General features: G+C 35.1%; 2 protein-coding genes across 2 annotated transcripts; one reads left to right on the plus strand and one right to left on the minus strand.

The window, feature by feature from the left end:
• The first annotated feature begins 1,893 nt into the window (after positions 1-1,893).
• On the plus strand, positions 1,894-16,507 carry LOC107560185 (neuroglobin-1-like). The gene is made up of 5 exons (XM_016244297.1): positions 1,894-2,093; positions 6,355-6,462; positions 10,736-10,856; positions 12,168-12,248; positions 16,096-16,507. The coding sequence occupies exons 1-5, from the start codon at positions 1,924-1,926 to the stop codon at positions 16,216-16,218; spliced, it is 603 nt and encodes a 200-aa protein (XP_016099783.1). The 5' UTR covers positions 1,894-1,923; the 3' UTR covers positions 16,219-16,507.
• Positions 16,235-20,516, minus strand: srp14 (signal recognition particle 14). Its single transcript, XM_016244298.1, has 5 exons — positions 20,393-20,516; positions 18,361-18,433; positions 17,776-17,888; positions 17,061-17,093; positions 16,235-16,901 (listed from the first exon to the last, which is right to left on the minus strand). Exons 1-5 carry the CDS (start codon positions 20,414-20,416, stop codon positions 16,812-16,814), a joined length of 333 nt encoding a protein of 110 aa, XP_016099784.1. The 5' UTR covers positions 20,417-20,516; the 3' UTR covers positions 16,235-16,811.
• Between the last annotated feature and the right edge of the window lie 829 nt (positions 20,517-21,345).

Genomic DNA, 21,345 nt, shown 5'->3' on the forward strand with positions numbered 1-21,345 from the left:
TAGTTTTTTTGAAAGGCACTGCCTGATGTCTCTTCACTGTTTGTGTTCGAGCACTGACCAGAGGAAAGAGAGTAATCTCATAAAGACGTCATTCCCCACTAATGAGGAGAAAACTGGATATCATAATCAGATTAAGCCAGATGAATGATAAACCGTGACGAAGACTGATGTCATTTTCAATCTGAAATGTTTTCAGCCGGGTGTGTACAGTTTAAAATGGTCAAATAGTGCTCAGTTTGCCAATGTTTGGTGTAAAATTAAAGTGCTGCTCTTTTTGAAAACATATTTTGCTATGTCTGTCTTACCGCTGCCGATTTCTAGTTGTTTAAAGGTCAGATGGGATTCCACTCATCTGAGAATTTGCTTGCATGATTCTCAGCATTCAGCATTATGAGGTCATTATATTAATATATAATGCAACATATTAATGCACAGTCACAAAATGTGTGTTTGGGTGTCGTTTAATGGGAGATTTTATAAGCTAGCTTGCTTTTGGTTGTATTTTTCTGCTCATTGGTGGGGTTTATCTCCGTGCATGATGTCACTGTCACTTTTGTATTTATTTGAATTGGTGTAAATATGATGCACAATACCTCTGTAAAAATGTTCAGTTCATATTCTATTTTTCTGTCAAACTACATTAAAAGAAGCTTTCCACACTATAATCATTATTTCCTTTGTCCTGCTCACAAAGTTTCTGTGTTTGTTTTTTCTTTTAAGAAACTTGTATCAAAATGATTGCGCATGACTTGGGGCCGTATTACAGTTTAATTAGTTTCTGCACTTTTTAATCAGTCTTCAGGACGTGGATATGATTAATTACTTTCATGGAAGAGGAGCCAAGCCTTAATCTTATCCTGGATTACAGATCACCTTTGAACGGATATACAGTGGCAAGTACTTTATTGAAAGCAAGTAACGGATGCTTTTATATTCTTACAAGGTGTTTATTACATCAACAATCCTCCTGGACCAACAATATACAGTACACTAGTGTTCAATAGTTAGGTTTTTTAAAGGGGTCATATGATGCTTTTTTAAAGAGCATTATTTGGTGTAACAGAATATGTTGACATGCTTTAATGTTCAAAAAAGCACATTATTTTTCAAATACTGTACATTATTGTAGGTCCTCTATGCCCCGCCTCTCTCAAACGCTTCGTTTTCTACAAAGCCCCTCCTTCTGACAAGCGCAGTCTGCTCTGATTGGCCAGCTGACCCAGTGCATTGTGATTGGCCGAACACCGCAAGCACTCGTCGGAAATGTAACGCCCCTTACCATAATCGCAAGCTTCAGCTTTCAAAATAAATGTAAAGACCGTAAATAATGTCATTAGTTTTACCATCAGTTCAAGCACAGAAGGGGAACAGAGTCGCGTGACAGACAGTTTTAGGGGGGCGTGGCAGAGTCTTAACTTTGATAAAGAATATCTCTTTGGTTTTGAGACTTTAGTCTTTGCAACTTCAGGGATCTTATCTATGCACAATCAGCTTGTAACACTCCAAAGAGAAAGGAAAACTTGAAATCGCATCATATGACCTCTTTAAAAGATCAAATGTTAGAATAGTTTGTATATTTTTATAAATAATTGTAAAGTTGTATAATTCATTATTATGCGTCCATTCAATATTAATAGGAATATATTTTTGCATATCTATGATTTTTCATTAATACTGTAGTTTTAAGACTCCTAAAAACAGTCAACAAAGAATCTTTTACATGTTGTTGTTGATGAAGATGATGTTGATGATGAAGATGAAGATGAACTCCTCCCCTCCTGCTGAGCAGGTTTCAGGTCCTCAGTCTCTCTGAAGGTCTGACTCCGGACAGCTAGAGACACACGACTAACCCGCCCAGCTGACAGACAGACAGCTCACCAGCAGAGTTTATCTGAGAGCTGAGGGAGTCGTGCTGGCGTCAGGATGGGCTGCGCGATCTCTGGATCCGGAGTGACTCCGAGAACAGCAGAGAGCAGACACACTGAGGACGAAGCTCCAGCCAGACTCACTCCGGATCACATCCAGCTCATCAGAGAGTCCTGGAAAGTCATCCAGGAGGACATCGCCAAAGTGGGAATAATCATGTTTGTCCGGTGAGAATTTTCTTCTTCAACTCCGGTTTCTCTGTATAGCGCCTTTCGTGATGCATATCATTTAAAGCAGCTTTACAGAAAATGCACGTTTCAGTTCGCAAATATTAAAGTGAAAACAAACCGTTGTGCTGCACGTTGAATGATAATAAGTGATAGGGATATTTGATACCTGTTGATGTTTCACATAGTGACTAATATTTAACAACAAATCGATATATTACGTCATGTCTCGTCCAAACAGACCGGGGCTAGTTGTCACATTTTTTACTTGAGCTATATATTTTATTTTTACTTAATATTGTATAGTCTCTTGACTGTGTAAAACACACACACACACACACGTATGTATATATATTTTTTTTAATAAGTAATTTTTTGAGTTTTTGTAATTTTCGTTAGTTTTTTAAAGTGTGTAGTTTTTATTAATTTTTATTTCAGTTTTAGTTATTTTAGTACTTCAAGTTAAACAAAAAAACAAAAGAAAACGTGCTGAAATAAAATAAGTTTTTTTTTATTTCAGGCAATGTTTATTTGAAGTAACAAAAACTGTAAATTTTATATGCATATTTATTTAGTTATTTATTTTTTAATATGTTTAATTTAACATGTTGATCCCAAAGCGGGGCAAGTTGTCAATGTATTGACAACTTATTTATTGAAATATGATATACTTTCTAGTCATCTTCCATAACATGTAGTAATATATTACAGTCTGTTTAATGGCTGGATTTATATTTATATCATCAATTTTACAAAAAATATTTTCTGAACCCAAGAGCTGTCTTTATTTTTAAGAATAAAAAATATAGCATATTGCATCTTAAAAGTCAGACAGCTAGTCAATAAATTGTTAAAGATCACAAACAGAAAATCAAGTTTTCAAGTCCATTATGTAATGCAAAACACTTTCGAATGTTTAGATCTGTCGTATAGAGACACTTTTTACATCCAATCAATTCACTGTGAAATCAAGTCCCACCCTACAGTGTTTTCCTGTTGAACGCCCTGTTTAAATCAGACATGTAAGCTGACACAATGCAGCTGTCAGAGTCTGAAAATATTTCAATCTGTACAATAACAACACAATAATGAGAGCCACTTAAGTGCAACTCAACAAAACAATTAATAAAACATTAGACAAGCTTTAGCATTTTGTCAGTAAATTGAGTCTTTTCTGGGCTTATTACGGACCGAAGTCATTTTTTTCCTGGCTCATATTAATGGATAAACAAAATCACTCAAAACAAAAATCCAGTTTATGTATCTTTCTGAACACATTAAGACACATTCGTTTGTCAGGAAACAACATTTGCAGATTGATTTGTGAAACAGCTGTTACTGAAGATAAATCTGCAAATGAAGACACAATCTCATTTAAACCTTTGAAAAATTTCAAAACTATGAGTGTGAGTGTGTGTGTGTGTGTGTGTGTGTGTGTGTGCGAGAGAGTGTTTGTGTGTGTGTGTGTGAGAGAGAGTGTGTGTGTGTGTGTGTGTGTGTAAGTGAGAGCGTGTGTGTGTGTGTGTGTGTGTGTAAGTGAGAGCGTGTGTGTGTGTGTGTGTGTGTGTAAGTGAGAGCGTGTGTGTGTGTGTGTGTGTGTGTAAGTGAGAGCGTGTGTGTGTGTGTGTGTGTGTGTAAGTGAGAGCGTGTGTGTGTGTGTGTGTGTGTGTAAGTGAGAGCGTGTGTGTGTGTGTGTGTGTGTGTAAGTGAGAGCGTGTGTGTGTGTGTGTGTGTGTGTAAGTGAGAGCGTGTGTGTGTGTGTGTGTGTGTGAGAGAGTGAGTGAGTGTGTGTGTGTGTGTGTATGCGTGTGTGTGTGTGTAAGTGTGAGCGTGTGTGTGTGAGAGTGAGTGAGTGAGTGAGTGTGTATGAGTGTGTGTGAGTGTGTTTGAGAGAGAGTGTGTGTGTGTGTGTGTGTGTGTGTGTGTGTTTGAGAGAGTGTGTGTGTTTCTCCGAGCAGTTTCTATTCTAGGTTTCAGGTCCTGCTGTGGCAAACGCAGCTGTCTGAAGCCAGAGAAACTCATTATCGTTCCACAGGAGATGAGAGGAAACGAGCACTGATGTCATTCTCTGCTCTTCCTCCTCACTGTAGACTGTGGCTTGTTGTGTCATTGTTTTTGGAAGCTTAATCAAACTAAATTCACCAAAAATCACACTAAAAAAACAATAACAGAGAAAAACAGTAATTCATTAACACTGAAGGAACAGTTCACCCAAAAATAACAATTTGCTGAAAATGTGCTCACTCTCAGGTCATCAGAGATTAGGATGAGTTTGTTTCTTCATCAGGTTTGGAGAAATGTAGCATTGCATCAGTGTCTCACTGCAAGTGAATGGGTGCCATCAGAATGAGAGTCCAAACAGCTGATAAAAACATCACAATAATCCACAGCACTCCAGTCCATCAGTTAACATCTGGAGAAGACAAAAGCTGAAACAAATCCATCAAGACGTTTTTTTAAAACTAAAATATGAGTCCATAATCCATAATAACTCTTCCTCCAGTGAAAAGTGCATCTGCTGTTGTCTCTCACATCAGAATGAGTGAGTGAGTGAGTGAGTGAGTGAGTGAGTGAGTGAGTGAGTGAGTGAGTGAGTGAGTGAGTGAGTGAGTGAGTGAGTGAGTGAGTGAGTGAGTGAGTGAGTGTGTGTGAGAGCAGCTTTACTGCCATCAGATGATAACAATAGATTTAAATCATGTAGTGTTATTAGTCGTAAGCTTTATCTTGTGGCATTGAACCCAATTAATCTTTCCAAATATCTGCTGGGAAATAAATACACATCAAATTCATTTAAATGTACTTTTTAAATTATTTATTATTAATACTATTATTAATAATTATTATTAATTATTAGTTTGTTTGTTTATACAGCAATATGATTAATGATAAATGTAAATATTTTTTTCTTGTGGCATTGAACCCAGTTAATCTTTCCTCAAATTTTCTGGGAAAGAAATCATTTATATATAGTTTAAGAAAATAAGGAGAAAATAATGTTTTAACATTAATAACACAAACCACTCAGCAGTCCTGTTTTATTATTATGAAAAATATATTATTATATCTCTTTTCTGTGGATGCTGATGAATTCTGTTGTTATGCACAAAATACCACGAGTCCTTATTTACTTTGACATTTATACATTTAGTAGAGACTTTCATCTAAAGCACCTACATTTGAGGAAAATCACAAAAAAATGGTCTCAGAGCCAATGATATTCATATTCATAGTAAACAATGCTAAAAACTACAAGCTAGAGCAGAGGTAAAATGCAGAACAGACTAAAAATAATTTGTATTAAATAAATAAATAAATAGGAGTTGTTGTAGTAAGTGCTTGGGTTTGTGGTTGTGCTTCATGAAATCAATCCAGGCTTTTATGAACATATGTATAAAGGCATTAGAAGGGTGTTGATTAGGGAGCAGAAATAATGAGCCATTATGGACTGGATCATGATCATCAAGAGCTTTAGTTTCATTTGCACAGCAGGATGAGAGAAAAACAAGCGAGAGGCGATGTTATGCTTTATTAGTGCGAGACGTGACACTTTCCATTAGCGCTGATTGACACACTCCATGTGACGTGACTGAACACACTGATCCAGAGTCTGAATACTGGAAAGGACGTGGTTTTACCGCGGTACCACCATAGTGCTTTTTTGTAAGGGATGCACTTAGATGTACAATGAAATGAAAGCATGCACTGTAATAATGCGAGGATTATAACATACAAAAATACATAACTGTATAGGACACATTAACTTAGACTGCCAGTAGTAAAATAAGAATGAATTTCTGTGTAAATGAACCTATTCTTATGTAAACTGGCACCTTAATTTCAATGTAAGAATGTATCTATGAAGGCTTTTCATGAACTTTGATAAAACATCTGCAATACTTTGATGCATTCATCTGAAACTAGTCTTGTTTTACAGTAACCGAGTCATTCCGTGTCAAATCTACCAAATTTCAGAAACCTCAAATTTTTGATTTTGCTAATATTTTTTCTGAAGAAAGATAAACATGTATAGTTGTCTTGGTAACAGGTTGTTTGGGCTGATTGTCTGTTGTCTTGGTAACAGGTTGTTTGGGCTGATTGTCTGTTGTCTTGGTAACAGGTTGTTTGGGCTGATTGTCTGTTGTCTTGGTAACAGGTTGTTTGGGCTGATTGTCTGTTGTCTTGGTAACAGGTTGTTTGGGCTGATTGTCTGTTGTCTTGGTAACAGGTTGTTTGGGCTGATTGTCTGTTGTCTTGGTAACAGGTTGTTTGAAACACATCCCGAGTGTAAAGATGTCTTCTTCCTGTTTCGGGACGTGGAGGATCTGGAGAGGTTACGCACCAGCAGAGAGCTCCGTGCCCACGGCCTGCGGTCAGTATCCAGCCGCACACACACTTACTAGTGCTCGAGGGCTCATTCAGTTTGCTAATATTTTTTCTGAAGAAAGATAAACATGTATAGTGATGACAGCCAAATTATTAAATGTGATGGATGTATGTTTACCGAGTAATCCATTCTTTTGTTGAGGAGGGTCAAAATGGCAATTTTCACCTGAGATTCAGAGCCAAATTACAGGGCGGTAAAAAGGACTTCAGAAAGATGGCAGCCTCGTAATATTACTTTTACACAGAGATTGGTAGGTCTCTTAGTAAAATCTGTTGACTTTAGCAATCTGTGTTGCATTATGTGCCAATGGTGACTATTCAAAAATGGGGAAACGACACGTTTCAAGTTTTTTCTCCAAAGTTTGCATGGCTGTAACTCAAGAAGTATTAAAGATATCTTAATATCCTTTTAGATAGTGGGTCTTGACAAACTTTCCTTTTGGCGTCTTCATTTTTAAGGCCCTGTATGGTTCAGTTCCAGAGATAGTGGAATTTCAATATGGCTCCAGGAGTAAATCGTTGTACACATTTTAAGTGATACAAACCAAATGTGGGTCACTTTGCATAAATATGATACTTCTTTTCTTTTAATAAGGAATGTCTGAAGAACAAATAATTGTATCTATGAAGGCTTTTCATGAACTTTGATAAAACATCTGCAATACTTTGATGCATTCATCTGAAACTAGTCTTGTTTTACAGTAACCGAGTCATTCCGTGTCAAATCTACCAAATTTCAGAAACCTCAAATTTTTGATTTTGCTAATATTTTTTCTGAAGAAAGATAAACATGTATAGTGATGACAGCCAAATTATTAAATGTGATGGATGTATGTTTACCGAGTAATCCATTCTTTTGTTGAGGAGGGTCAAAATGGCAATTTTCACCTGAGATTCAGAGCCAAATTACAGGGTGGTAAAAATGACTTCAGAAAGATGGCAGCCTCGTAATATTACTTTTACACAGAGATTGTAAGGTCTGTTAGTAAAATCTGTTGACTTTAGCAATCTGTGTTGCATTATGTGCCAATGGTGACTATTCAAAAATGGGGAAACGACACGTTTCAAGTTTTTTCTCCAAAGTTTGCATGGAACACAAACCACTCAGCAGTCCTGTTTTATTATTATGAAAAATATATTATTATATCTCTTTTCTGTGGATGCTGATGAATTCTGTTGTTATGCACAAAATACCACGAGTCCTTATTTACTTTGACATTTATACATTTAGTAGAGACTTTCATCTAAAGCACCTACATTTGAGGAAAATCACAAAAAAATGGTCTCAGAGCCAATGATATTCATATTCATAGTAAACAATGCTAAAAACTACAAGCTAGAGCAGAGGTAAAATGCAGAACAGACTAAAAATAATTTGTATTAAATAAATAAATAAATAGGAGTTGTTGTAGTAAGTGCTTGGGTTTGTGGTTGTGCTTCATGAAATCAATCCAGGCTTTTATGAACATATGTATAAAGGCATTAGAAGGGTGTTGATTAGGGAGCAGAAATAATGAGCCATTATGGACTGGATCATGATCATCAAGAGCTTTAGTTTCATTTGCACAGCAGGATGAGAGAAAAACAAGCGAGAGGCGATGTTATGCTTTATTAGTGCGAGACGTGACACTTTCCATTAGCGCTGATTGACACACTCCATGTGACGTGACTGATCACACTGATCCAGAGTCTGAATACTGGAAAGGACGTGGTTTTACCGCGGTACCACCATAGTGCTTTTTTGTAAGGGATGCACTTAGATGTACAATGAAATGAAAGCATGCACTGTAATAATGCGAGGATTATAACATACAAAAATACATAACTGTATAGGACACATTAACTTAGACTGCCAGTAGTAAAATAAGAATGAATTTCTGTGTAAATGAATCTATTCTTATGTAAACTGACACCTTAATTTCAATGTAAGAATGTATCTATGAAGGCTTTTCATGAACTTTGATAAAACATCTGCAATACTTTGATGCATTCATCTGAAACTAGTCTTGTTTTACAGTAACCGAGTCATTCCGTGTCAAATCTACCAAATTTCAGAAACCTCAAATTTTTGATTTTGCTAATATTTTTTCTGAAGAAAGATAAACATGTATAGTGATGACAGCCAAATTATTAAATGTGATGGATGTATGTTTACCGAGTAATCCATTCTTTTGTTGAGGAGGGTCAAAATGGCAATTTTCACCTGAGATTCAGAGCCAAATTACAGGGCGGTAAAAAGGACTTCAGAAAGATGGCAGCCTCGTAATATTACTTTTACACAGAGATTGGTAGGTCTCTTAGTAAAATCTGTTGACTTTAGCAATCTGTGTTGCATTATGTGCCAATGGTGACTATTCAAAAATGGGGAAACGACACGTTTCAAGTTTTTTCTCCAAAGTTTGCATGGCTGTAACTCAAGAAGTATTAAAGATATCTTAATATCCTTTTAGATAGTGGGTCTTGACAAACTTTCCTTTTGGCGTCTTCATTTTTAAGGCCCTGTATGGTTCAGTTCCAGAGATAGTGGAATTTCAATATGGCTCCAGGAGTAAATCGTTGTACACATTTTAAGTGATACAAACCAAATGTGGGTCACTTTGCATAAATATGATACTTCTTTTCTTTTAATAAGGAATGTCTGAAGAACAAATAATGCTGAAACTAGAGAAATATCTCAGAAGCTTCCTTCTGTCAAAAGAACTGCATTCAACATAACTGTCTGAGTGCCATAAATATTCTTTTTCCTAATTTGCAAAATTTCCTTGTTTCGGCCACCCCTGACCCTAGACAGGGGAGGTATGTAACAATATGATTTTAGATTCTAGTTCTTCATAAACTTTTCTTTTGGAATCGTCATTTTCAAGGCCCTACATCGTTCAGTCCCAGAGATATGGGGACCTCAATGATGCTCCATATTCAGATTGTTGAATATTACCCATGTTCAGTGGTTGAAAACCAAATGTGGGTCACGTTGTATACAGCTAATACGTCTTGTTTTTAAAGGGGAATGTCTGAAGAATAAATAATGTTGAAACTAGAAATGCATGTTTTTTTCTCTCTATCAAAACAGCTGTATAGGGCATACCGGTTTGAGTGTCATAAATATTATTTTTCCAAAATGTGCATGCTTGTAACTCAAGAAGTATTAAAGTCGTCTTAATAAGATTTAAAATTCTGGTTCCCAAGAAACCTTTCTTTTGGAATCTTAATTTTTAAGGCCCCATACACTCTCAGAAAAAAAATAGGTACAAAAGCTGTCACTGGGGCGGTACCTTTAATATGTACACTTTATTAAGCATTAATAAATACTTTTTCTTTGTGTGTGTGTGTGTGTGTGTGTGTGTGTGTATAATATATATATATATATATATATATATACAGCTTGCTACGTGTACTGCGTTAGGCTAACCGAGACTTGTCATTTGCACTTATATATTGTTGCTCTTTTGTTAGTTTTGATTGCTTCTATTGTCCTCATTTGTAAGTCGCTTTGGATAAAAGTGTCTGCTAAATGACTAAATGTAATATGTACCTTTAAGGTACCAATATGGACTGTTTAGGTACAAAGGTGTGCCTTTTGAAAAGGTAGCTCCGCAGTGACAGCTTTTGTACCGTTTTTTTCTGAGCGATATCGAGATTGCGCTGCAGCTCCAAATTGTTGTATCCTACCCATTTTCAATGGTCAAAAACCAATGTGTGACATCTAAGAGACGTCTATCAGATGTTTGTGCACAGCAGATGCTTTCCAGATGAAGCGATCTTTAACAGACGTCTTGCAGACGTACCTGTGCTATCTGGGATGTGTGAGTTTATGTGCCGAGCTGAGAGTGAGTCTGTAATAAAACATGTTTCCAGTGTTGGAAACGTTAAGTGACACTTGAGTCTGTACAATGATGTTCACTATTATTATCTGATCCACTCTGCGCTTCAGTGTGAAAATCCCCGGAACACCAATTACTGGAAACACCGCTGCTGTCAGACTCCCGCGGCTTTAAAGGCCAAGTGGCTGTTGAGGATGATGAGGATGAAGATGATGACGGTGTGTGTTTGTAATGAGGCCGTGCTGCTCGCTCTTCACAGCATGAAAACACACAGACGTGCCCGCGGCGCTCGAGTTCGAGTGTTTGATGTCAGTCACACTAAACTCTACCGATGCAGGGAAACATGAGTGACCCTGGTGTTTGCTGACACGATCAAAGCATGTTCTGATGAAATCTGTGTGTAGGACTGAATTGAGCTCTTTTGTGGTGTTTGAACAGCGTGATGTCGTTCATCGAGAAGAGCGTGGCCAGACTCGATCAGCTCGAGCGCTTAGAGACTCTGGCGCAGGAACTCGGCAAGAGCCACTTCCGCTACAACGCGCCGCCGAAGTACTACGGGGTAAAAATCATTTCAAACACATCGTTTGTGTGCATGGAATTATACAAAAATGATCAAATAAATAAGAATAATTAGAAAATACACATAAATAAAAAATTCAAATGTTGTCAACAAAACACCTTTTAAGTATCTGGTCAAATTATTCTGATCGTTGATTTTCTGTGGAATAAAAAATGTAAATAATCTTAGATTTTTTTTTTAATGGAACGGTAGTGAACTGTCATTTATTGATTTGTAATGATCACTGTGAACTTGTGAGAAGATTTTTTTTTCACGATCTGATGAAATTTTACCAGAGGATGTTTTTCTGTTTTTCACGTTTATTTTACGGTAAAAAAAAAATATGGTAAATTATTCTGATCATGGATCATCTGTGGAATAAAAAATTATATTTTTTATTTTTTTTTCATGTGTATATTTTATGTAAAATTTTTCTGCAATATTGTTGTATAGAAAAAAAGATCACAGAGTTTTGTATGTATTTGTTTGTTTGTCTTTATTTTGACAGCTAGTGATCACTTTGAATTTATGTAAAGATTATTTATAATATATATATATGTACATAATTATTTAAAAATAATTTTTATTATAAATAATGTTTATATATATATATAATTAAAAAATAATTTTTTATGGAAGCTCCATGACCAGAAGATATACTGTTGATAGAAAAATCTAAAGTTTGTCCAGATGGAAGAATCGATGTGAGAGAAATCTGTGTTTGATCACTTCACTGAAATGGCAAATTCTACACGAATATAAATTTCTGAAGTTAAGAATTGTTTTTAAAGATTTTGAATTAGATTTAATTAAAATGTTTCTGTTTTCACTTTAATTTGAAAGCTTTAGTAATTTAGTAGTTTTATTTTTGGTCATAAATACAATAAATAAAATAGAATAAGTTTGTTTTTTTATATATATTTTATTTCAAGTAATATTTGTCAGGTTACACTTTACTTGAAGGGGTGTGCATAAGACTGACATGACACATGTCTTGAATATGAAGGAGGTTTTATGCATGTTTATGACAACTGTCATTAAGTGTAATGCACTGTTATGTAACTTTTTAATGCAAATATGACATTATTTGACCTAACCCTACCCCTAACCATAGCCCATAACAAAGACATCTCTAACAATGTCATCTTTGCATTAAAAAGTACATAACTGAGCGACTGACACTTAATGACAGTTGTCATAAACATGCATAAAAACCTCCTTCATATTCAAGACATGTGTCAGTCTTATGCACACCCCTTCAAGTAAAGTGTAAGCATTTGTCATTAGCTGTAGTGTGTGGTTGTGTTTCAGTATGTGGGAGCTGAGTTCATCTGCGCTGTTCGGCCGGTTCTGAAGGACAGATGGACTCCTGAACTGGAGCAGGCCTGGCAGGTAATAAAACACACACTTGCACACACACACAGTTCTCTCCAGGTGTGTCTGATGATGTCTGGACTCTTCCTCATTTCTGTCTCGGTTCTCTCGTGGCTTTGTCTCATGCATCACGAGTGAGAGCGATCTTTAGTTCTCGAGCTGTTTTCCTCGCCGCAGCTTCATCTCGAGCTGGTCTGCTCTCAACAAAAGCTCTTAAGAAAGTGTTTAAATTCATATTCTCAAATATTGTCTTAATGTCAACAACGTATTTTCTTTCTTTAGAATAAAAAGACATTCTTTGCTCTTGTCTGGATTGTTATTTTAGTAGTATTGTTATACTATTATATTTTGTAGTAATAATGTTTGTTATTTTAATAATGAATTCGTTTTTATTTTTTCTGTTTGCATTTTTGTCCATTTTATTAGCTTTTTTACGGGGGTTTTTTAAAATAGATTTAGTACTTTGTTAAACTAAATGAAAATGAGAAATGTCGGCAGCTAGCTGAAATAAAATGTTTTTTATAGTTTAAGCTGATGTTTGTTTTATTTCAAGTTTGTTTCAGTTACATAAACTTGAATTCTTAATATACGTCCATCTAGTAACTTTTTTCAAAAAATAGCAGATACTTCAATCATTTTCTGAGTTTTTGTTTTCATTGAATGACGTGGATTATATGTAGATAGTGTTTTGTTGCAATGCTTAATATTAGAAATGACCCAAGAAAATAAACATCTTCACTTTGGGGATTTAAAACGAGATGGAGGTAATTCTAATGTTATGATTTATAAGAGCACAAGAATTTTCCTAGGTTTTGTCTTATCGCAAGAAAGAAAAAAAAGGACATTCTCAAGTAATATTTTGGTAATATAACAGACTTTGCTTTTTTCTGTTATAATATAAAAGACAACAACCACAAAGAATTTTATTCTTAATTCTTATCATGCCCCCCTTTTTTTAACAAGATGCAATGTCTCGTGTCCTCAGGATGCATCTGTGAAAATACCCTATTTATTACACACACTGTAAATGCCCATATTTTCAGATGGAAGCAAAAGCATGCTGTTGTGTCTCTTTAATGCAAATGAGCTGCTGTCAGTCTACTGAAACTCACACTATATTATTAGACCACACTATTTTTAAATTTGTGAAATGCTTTAGGCTTTTGTAATACAAAATGACAAATAAAGTTAGTATTGAATACTTTGTGAGTGCCTAGTAGCACTCCGAACAATTATTGTATCGGTAGCGTGAGGTTTAAAGGACTAGTTCAGTTTAAATACAAGTTATGCTGTCAATATCACTACAGTGTGTGTGTGTGCATGAGTGACCCTGGAGCACAAAAGCAGTCGTAAGGGTCAATATTTCGAAATTGAGATTTATGCATCATCTGAAAGCTGAATAAATAAGCTTTCCATTGATGTATGGTTTGTTAGGATCGGACAATATTTGAAAATCTGGAATCTGAGGGTGCAAAAAAATCTAAATATTGAGAAAATCATCTTTAAAGTTGTTCAAATGAAGTTCTTAGCAATGCATATTACTAATCAAACATTAAGTTTTGATATATTTACGGTAGGAGATTTACTAAATATCTTCATGGAACATGATCTTTTCTTAATATCCTAATGATTTTTGGCATAAAAGAAAAATGTATAATTGTGACCCATACAATGTATCTTTGGCTATTGCTACAAATATCCCCCAGCGACTTAACACTGCTTTTGTGCTCCAGAGTCACATGTATATATCAAGTGCTTTTTTACGGGGGTTTTTTAAAATAGATTTAGTACTTTGTTAAACTAAATGAAAATGAGAAATGTCGGCAGCTAGCTGAAATAAAATGTTTTTTATAGTTTAAGCTGATGTTTGTTTTATTTCAAGTTTGTTTCAGTTACATAAACTTGAATTCTTAATATACGTCCATCTAGTAACTTTTTTCAAAAAATAGCAGATACTTCAATCATTTTCTGAGTTTTTGTTTTCATTGAATGACGTGGATTATATGTAGATAGTGTTTTGTTGCAATGCTTAATATTAGAAATGACCCAAGAAAATAAACATCTTCACTTTGGGGATTTAAAACGAGATGGAGGTAATTCTAATGTTATGATTTATAAGAGCACAAGAATTTTCCTAGGTTTTGTCTTATCGCAAGAAAGAAAAAAAAGGACATTCTCAAGTAATATTTTGGTAATATAACAGACTTTGCTTTTTTCTGTTATAATATAAAAGACAACAACCACAAAGAATTTTATTCTTAATTCTTATCATGCCCCCCTTTTTTTAACAAGATGCAATGTCTCGTGTCCTCAGGATGCATCTGTGAAAATACCCTATTTATTACACACACTGTAAATGCCCATATTTTCAGATGGAAGCAAAAGCATGCTGTTGTGTCTCTTTAATGCAAATGAGCTGCTGTCAGTCTACTGAAACTCACACTATATTATTAGACCACACTATTTTTAAATTTGTGAAATGCTTTAGGTCTTTGTAATACAAAATGACAAATAAAGTTAGTATTGAATACTTTGTGAGTGCCTAGTAGCACTCCGAACAATTATTGTATCGGTAGCGTGAGGTTTAAAGGACTAGTTCAGTTTAAATACAAGTTATGCTGTCATTATCACTACAGCGTGCATGTGTGTGCGTGAGTGACCCTGGAGCACAAAAGCAGTCATAAGGGTCAATATTTCGAAATTGAGATTTATGCATCATCTGAAAGCTGAATAAATAAGCTTTCCATTGATGTATGGTTTGTTAGGATCGGACAATATTTGAAAATCTGGAATCTGAGGGTGCAAAAAAATCTAAATATTGAGAAAATCATCTTTAAAGTTGTTCAAATGAAGTTCTTAGCAATGCATATTACTAATCAAACATTAAGTTTTGATATATTTACGGTAGGAGATTTACTAAATATCTTCATGGAACATGATCTTTACTTAATATCCTAATGATTTTTGGCATAAAAGAGAAATGTATAATTGTGACCCATACAATGTATTGTTGGCTATTGCTACAAATATCCCCCAGCGACTTAACACTGCTTTTGTGCTGCAGGGACACATATATATATATATATATATATATAAACATCCCTAAGCAAAATCAATGATGGAAACTCAACTATATGCATCATCTGAAAGCTGAATAAATAATCTTTCCATTGATGTATGGTTTGTTAGGATCGGACAATATTTGAAAATCTGGAATCTGAGGGTGCAAAAAAATCTAAATATTGAGAAAATCATCTTTAAAGTTGTTCAAATGAAGTTCTTAGCAATGCATATTACTAATCAAACATTAAGTTTTGATATATTTACGGTAGGAGATTTACTAAATATCTTCATGGAACATGATCTTTTCTTAATATCCTAATGATTTTTGGCATAAAAGAAAAATGTATAATTGTGACCCATACAATGTATCTTTGGCTATTGCTACAAATATCCCCCAGCGACTTAACACTGCTTTTGTGCTCCAGAGTCACATGTATATATCAAGTTTCTGAAAAGGTATTTCACTCTATTACACAAACGTGTTTAACCCAGAATATTTATTTTGGTAATTTTTCTTTAGTCCCGAAATATTTCACATTTTCCCGTCGTTTTAGTTTCTTTGATTACAGTTTTTGTTAATATTTAGAATTTGATCTTCGTATTTTCTGTTTTCTAGTATTCTTTTTGTGTGTGCGCGCTTTATTTTATACGTCTTATTAGTTTTAGCACTTCGTGGAACGTTCCTTTACGCTCATGAAATATTTCATGCAATTAAAACAAGTCATGTGACCTTTTTAAAGTTAGTGAATATTTAGACATTTTCTGGCTGTACTGTCCATGTGTGATTGTGTTTTCCTCTCAGACGCTGTTTCAGTATGTGACGGCGCTCATGAAGGATGGGTATCTGGAAGAAGAGCGGAGCAGACGCAGCCACACGCTGACCTCCAGCAAACAGCGACCGGACAAGAGAAACACGGCCATTTAATTTCTCAGCCCTGACGTGTACATACTGTATTTATTTCAACGCTTCATTTTTTACAGTACACAAGCTTCATGTCTCTTCTGAAGATGTTACCTGCACAAGATCGTGATTCCCAGTCCAAACGTCTTTGGGATTTTCTCATGATGAAATCAGTGAATAAACGTGATCTTTTATTTGCAAATCTACAACGGTGGTTTTGTTAAGGTCAAATATAAAAACTCCACTGTTAGACCTCAAAAACGGCCAACAGGTCAATCAACAAAAGGGCATCTTTCAAACAAAATCAATTAAAAAAAGACCTGAACAGCAGAGAACTGAACTATAACGACAGGAGGAGAAAGTTACTGACTGTAACGTTCACTCAGCATATTAAAAAAAATCAAAATACGGCTTGAAATATAAAAAGTGATGGATTCCGGACCAACACAATCTTCACCTACAGAACCCAAAACGCTCATTAAGCCTAGTATGTTGTAGTAAACGGAGCTCTGCGTGCTTGCTTTGTTTGGTCGTGGATCAGCAGAAGAGGAAGGTTGGCAGGTTTTCAGACGCAGGGGCTGATGGGAAGGTGGCATAGACCTCTCTGTTACCGTCCATCACTGCGTGGCTTTAGTTTTCTTGCTTTTACTCTTTTTGTCTTTCTTTTTCAAGCCGTCCATGTGCGCTCGCAACAAGTTTGAATACGCCTGTGAAACAGACAATACACTGATATGAGGGACAATAAATACAGACTCGTGTAAATAAAACCATATCCAGTGTTTTGGATGTGATTTGGGGAAAGTCGGACTTGTGACCAAAAGGTCTGAGGTTCGAGTCTTAAATGATAAAGTAATATAACAGCTCACCATTTGAAACTTAATTACTTCTTTGGTGCTGACCTGAAAGACACATTAAAACAGATGTTAAATAATATCCAGCTACTTCCCAAAGCAAATATCACTTTATGAATGTGAAAACAAAACATGAAAACTGAAGTGACAAGAAATGTGATAAATGCCATCAAAAAAAAAAATTTGACAATAAAAATGTAAAAATAAATACAGAAACCAATTCATAAAGGAATAAAATACAAGAATATAAGAATGAGTACAAAAATAAATAAATGAAACAACCAAAAATAAATGCACAAATAAATACAGAAAATAAATAAATACATACATGAATAATAGTTGAATGAATGGGAACAAGTAATTAATGAACAAATTTTTTTTTTTTTAATCAATTTATATATTTTCAATTTCTGCAGGTTTGGTCCTGTTTGGACACTTCAGCTTCAAAGTATGTTGTAGTGCCAGTAACAGAGTAATCTGACTCAAATCAGTCTTGAGGTTGAGTAAGAAGATACAGACACACACACACACACACACACACACACACACACACAGACAAGACACACACACTCTCACTTCTCTCTCACACACACACACACACTCTCTCTCTCTCTCACACACACACACACACTCTCTCTCTCTCTCACACACACACACACACTCTCTCTCTCTCTCACACACACACACACACACTCACTCTCACAGGTGTGATTGAATGCGGTTTTCTCACCACTGTGCTGATTTTGTTCTTGCCGTCTGACGCTCTGAGGAGACATTTGTTGTCGGCCGCTTCAAATGTCTCTGGATGGCCTTTTCTGGGGACCGGCTTCGTTCTGCCGTCATCTGCAGATCAGGATCATCATTTAATACATCAAAACTGTGCAGAGCTCAAAAGGCAAATGTATTAGTGTCATTAAAACTATATACATAAAAAAGTGTTAATTGCAATAAAGCTGAAATAAATAGAAATATTAGATAATTAGTAAACTAGAAATCTTGCCTTTGCAACTAACAAAAGTTTAATTACCGACAGGGGGGGGGATAAAACTAATCAGAAATTAAACCTAAATAATACTAATATATTATTCCTACACACATTTAAATATTACAATTTAGGTGTAATTTGTTTTTATTTTAGTATTAAAAAAAAATCCAAAATATTGGGAAGGGGGGGGGGGGGTTTTAAATAGTTTAAAAAAACCATTTTAAAAATGTAAAAAAATAACACAATGTTAAAATATATTTAAAAAATAACAGAGAAATTTTTATTGCATGCTGAATTAGAAGAATCTAATAATAACTCAGATGAACTTACATTTCTTAAAAGTGATGACAACGCTGCCGGTGGTCCTGCACTTCTGGAACAGCCGAGTGAGTTCAGTCAGAAACTACAGAGACAGAGAGAGAGAGAGAGAGAGAGAGAGAGAGAGAGAGAAAGAGCAAGAGAGCGAGAGCGAGAGAGAGAGAGAGAGAGAGAGCGAGAGAGCGATAAATGAATTTAATTGAATGGGTCCAATTTTTTTGGCTACCATCCACTCCCATTATAAAGCTTGGATTAACCTGGACATTATTTAATATAACTCTGATTATATTAGTCTGAAAGAAGAATGTCATATACACCTCGGATGGCTTGAGGGTAGTGCTGGGCGGTATGACCAAAAATTTATATCACGGTATTTTTCAAAATTATACCGGTTTCACGGTACATGACGGTATTTTTTTTTTTCATGCATGACCGAGTGTTAACCATATCTTCTACTGATTGAGAGGAAGACACTTCTCCGGGAAAGTCAGACCTCGCGTTCACGGGACAGCACTGGAGAAATCCTCCAACTGAACCATAGCTAAGGTTTATCCAGAAAAGTCTCTAGGTTTGTCAGTATGAATATTCTATGGAAGAAAGCTGCTAAATCTAGTGCTAAAGTCGCGCTCGTGTGAGTGTGTGTGAGAGAGAGAGTGTGTGTGTGTGAGTGTGTGAGTGTGTGTGTGTGTGAGTGTGTGTGTGTGTGAGTGTGAGTGTGAGTGTGGTGAGTGAGTGTGTGTGAGTGTGTGAGTGTGTGTGTGAGTGAGTGAGTGTGAGAGTGAGTGAGTGTGTGTGAGTGAGTGTGTGAGTGAGTGAGTGTGTGAGTGAGTGTGTGTGTGAAAGTGAGTGTGTGTGTGTTTGAGAGACACGGGAGCTGATGGCAGCGGGCGGTGGATATTTGTGGCGGTCAATGTGGATATTGTGGATGAGTTCTTCTGTGTAACACATACAGATGTTCCCTCACCACAGTGCAGCAGTGAAAAGAGACCCCTCTCAAACAGTGTCCCGAACGTTGTTTAAGCAACATACCCCGGTATTGCGGTATTAAAAAAATGTATATCATAACAAAAATAAACACCGGTATTCGGTATGAACCGGTGTACCGCCCAGCACTACTTGAGGGCGATTAAATCATGAGGAAATTTGCATTTTTTGGGTGAACCACCCCTTTAAGAAATTAAGAATATTACTTGGTGGAGGACCTGCTTATAAATAAATAATGAATCTATAAAGTTAAAAAGAACAGCATTTATTTAAAATATAAATCTTTTCGAATAATGCAAGTCTTTATTTCCTTTCTTTTTATCAATTTGACACATCCTTGCTGAATAAAAGCATTAGTTTGTTTAAAAAATAAACTTAAAAAATACTGACCCCAAAACTTTTGAAGTTTGAACACTAGTGTATATCGTTACAAAAGATTTCTATTTTAAATAAACGCTCTTCTTTTTAACTTTTTATCCTGGAAAAAAGTATCACAGGTTCCACAAAAATATGAAGCAGCAACAGTTTCAGCACTGATAATAAATCTGCATATTATACTGATTTCTGAAGATCACGTGACACTGAAGACTGGAGGAATGATGCTGAAAATACAGCTTTGATCACAGAAATAAATTACAGTTTAACAGATATTCACATAGAAACCAGCTATTTTAAATAGTAAAAATATGTCAGATTTTTACTGCTTTTGCTGTATTTCTGCTCAAATAAATGCAGGCTCGGTGAGCAGAAGAGACTTCATCTTGTGGATTATTGAGATTTCTCCTATTACAACGAAGCAGGAAGTGCTTAGTTACCCTAAACTCTAACCTGAACATTATTTACAGTACATAATAACACGACTGCTTTAATATGAGCTGAAAACCGCTGCAACACGAGTCAGTCGAGACAAATCAGTGTGTGTGGAGATTGTGGGACTTAGCTTGCTAACACGTTTGGACTCGACGCCGCCCGATTAAACACGCAAACTCAGAATCTCTCGTGCAGCACAGGAATATCACCGACTGGTAACCGCTGAACGGGAGATATGAAGTGCTCTTACCGCGTCGTTTTCTAATAACACCATGTCTTCTTTGATGAACGTGCAGCTAACCGTGTGATTAGAACACGTCGCTCAGCTGCGCTGAAGCTCCGCCCCTTCCTGCGCGGCGTCAGTGCGTCGCGTGACGTCACTGCCGCTGACGCTTCACGGCGGGTTTGTGCTAAACTCTAATACTTTATAAATGTTCTATTTAATATTTTTTTCACAGATATCCGTTTTATATTTGAGTCGGGGTTTTACCTGTGTTTACTATGGTACACTGTAACTAAAAACGTCAGAAACTGAAATTACATGGTAAACACTTGCATTTACAGTTAACATATATATATATATATAATTTTAACTATTATTAAAAACGCTACTACTACTAAAATGTGTGTTTTACAATATTATGCATGTGATATTAACAATATAACATAAAAAGGTGTATTATATAATAATGCAAAATATTATATAAAATATCATAGTAAAAAAGTGAAAAATATATTTTATGCATAAATACTTTTTTACTTACACATTTTTAATAATCCTATTACATTTATAATATTATAAAATACACATTTAATTTATATATAGCATATATACATAGGTAAGAATATAAACATATATATGTAAAAGTGAAAAATATATTTTATATTGTTTTTAATTTTAACTTTTTGTAAATGTTATAATTATTTGAGGAGAAAAATATTGAAAAATATTATGAAATTCTATATATTAAAGTACAAAAAGTGTATAAAACTTATATTTTATATAAACGTTTCACTTTTTTCTTTAGATACATACATGTAAAAATTAGATTTAATATCTTTTACATTATTATATAAAACACATTTTTATAATACCACATTTATAATAATATTAAAATATATTTATTATATTATAAAACACACACACAAGGTAAAAAGTGAAGAATATATTATATATATATATATTTTATTACATTTTATAAA

This window comes from Sinocyclocheilus grahami, unplaced genomic scaffold, assembly GCF_001515645.1.
Source record: "Sinocyclocheilus grahami isolate Dianchi unplaced genomic scaffold, SAMN03320097.WGS_v1.1 scaffold713.1, whole genome shotgun sequence".
Taxonomy (NCBI): Eukaryota; Metazoa; Chordata; class Actinopteri; order Cypriniformes; family Cyprinidae; genus Sinocyclocheilus; species Sinocyclocheilus grahami.

What these genes read in the sequence shown, in the direction of transcription:
- LOC107560185 (XM_016244297.1), top strand. Translation starts at nt 1,924, where the DNA reads ATGGGCTGCGCGATCTCTGGATCCGGAGTGACTCCGAGAACAGCAGAG. An exon ending in GGAATAATCATGTTTGTCCG is followed by an intron (nt 2,094 to 6,354) that starts GTGAGAATTTTC and finishes TCTTGGTAACAG; the next exon opens with GTTGTTTGAAACACATCCCG. An exon ending in AACTGGAGCAGGCCTGGCAG is followed by an intron (nt 12,249 to 16,095) that starts GTAATAAAACAC and finishes TTTTCCTCTCAG; the next exon opens with ACGCTGTTTCAGTATGTGAC.
- srp14 (XM_016244298.1), bottom strand. Translation starts at nt 20,416, where the DNA reads ATGGTGTTATTAGAAAACGACGCG. An exon ending in TGTTATTAGAAAACGACGCG is followed by an intron (nt 18,434 to 20,392) that starts GTAAGAGCACTT and finishes CTGTCTCTGTAG; the next exon opens with TTTCTGACTGAACTCACTCG. An exon ending in AGAACAAAATCAGCACAGTG is followed by an intron (nt 17,094 to 17,775) that starts GTGAGAAAACCG and finishes TGTGTCTTTCAG; the next exon opens with GTCAGCACCAAAGAAGTAAT.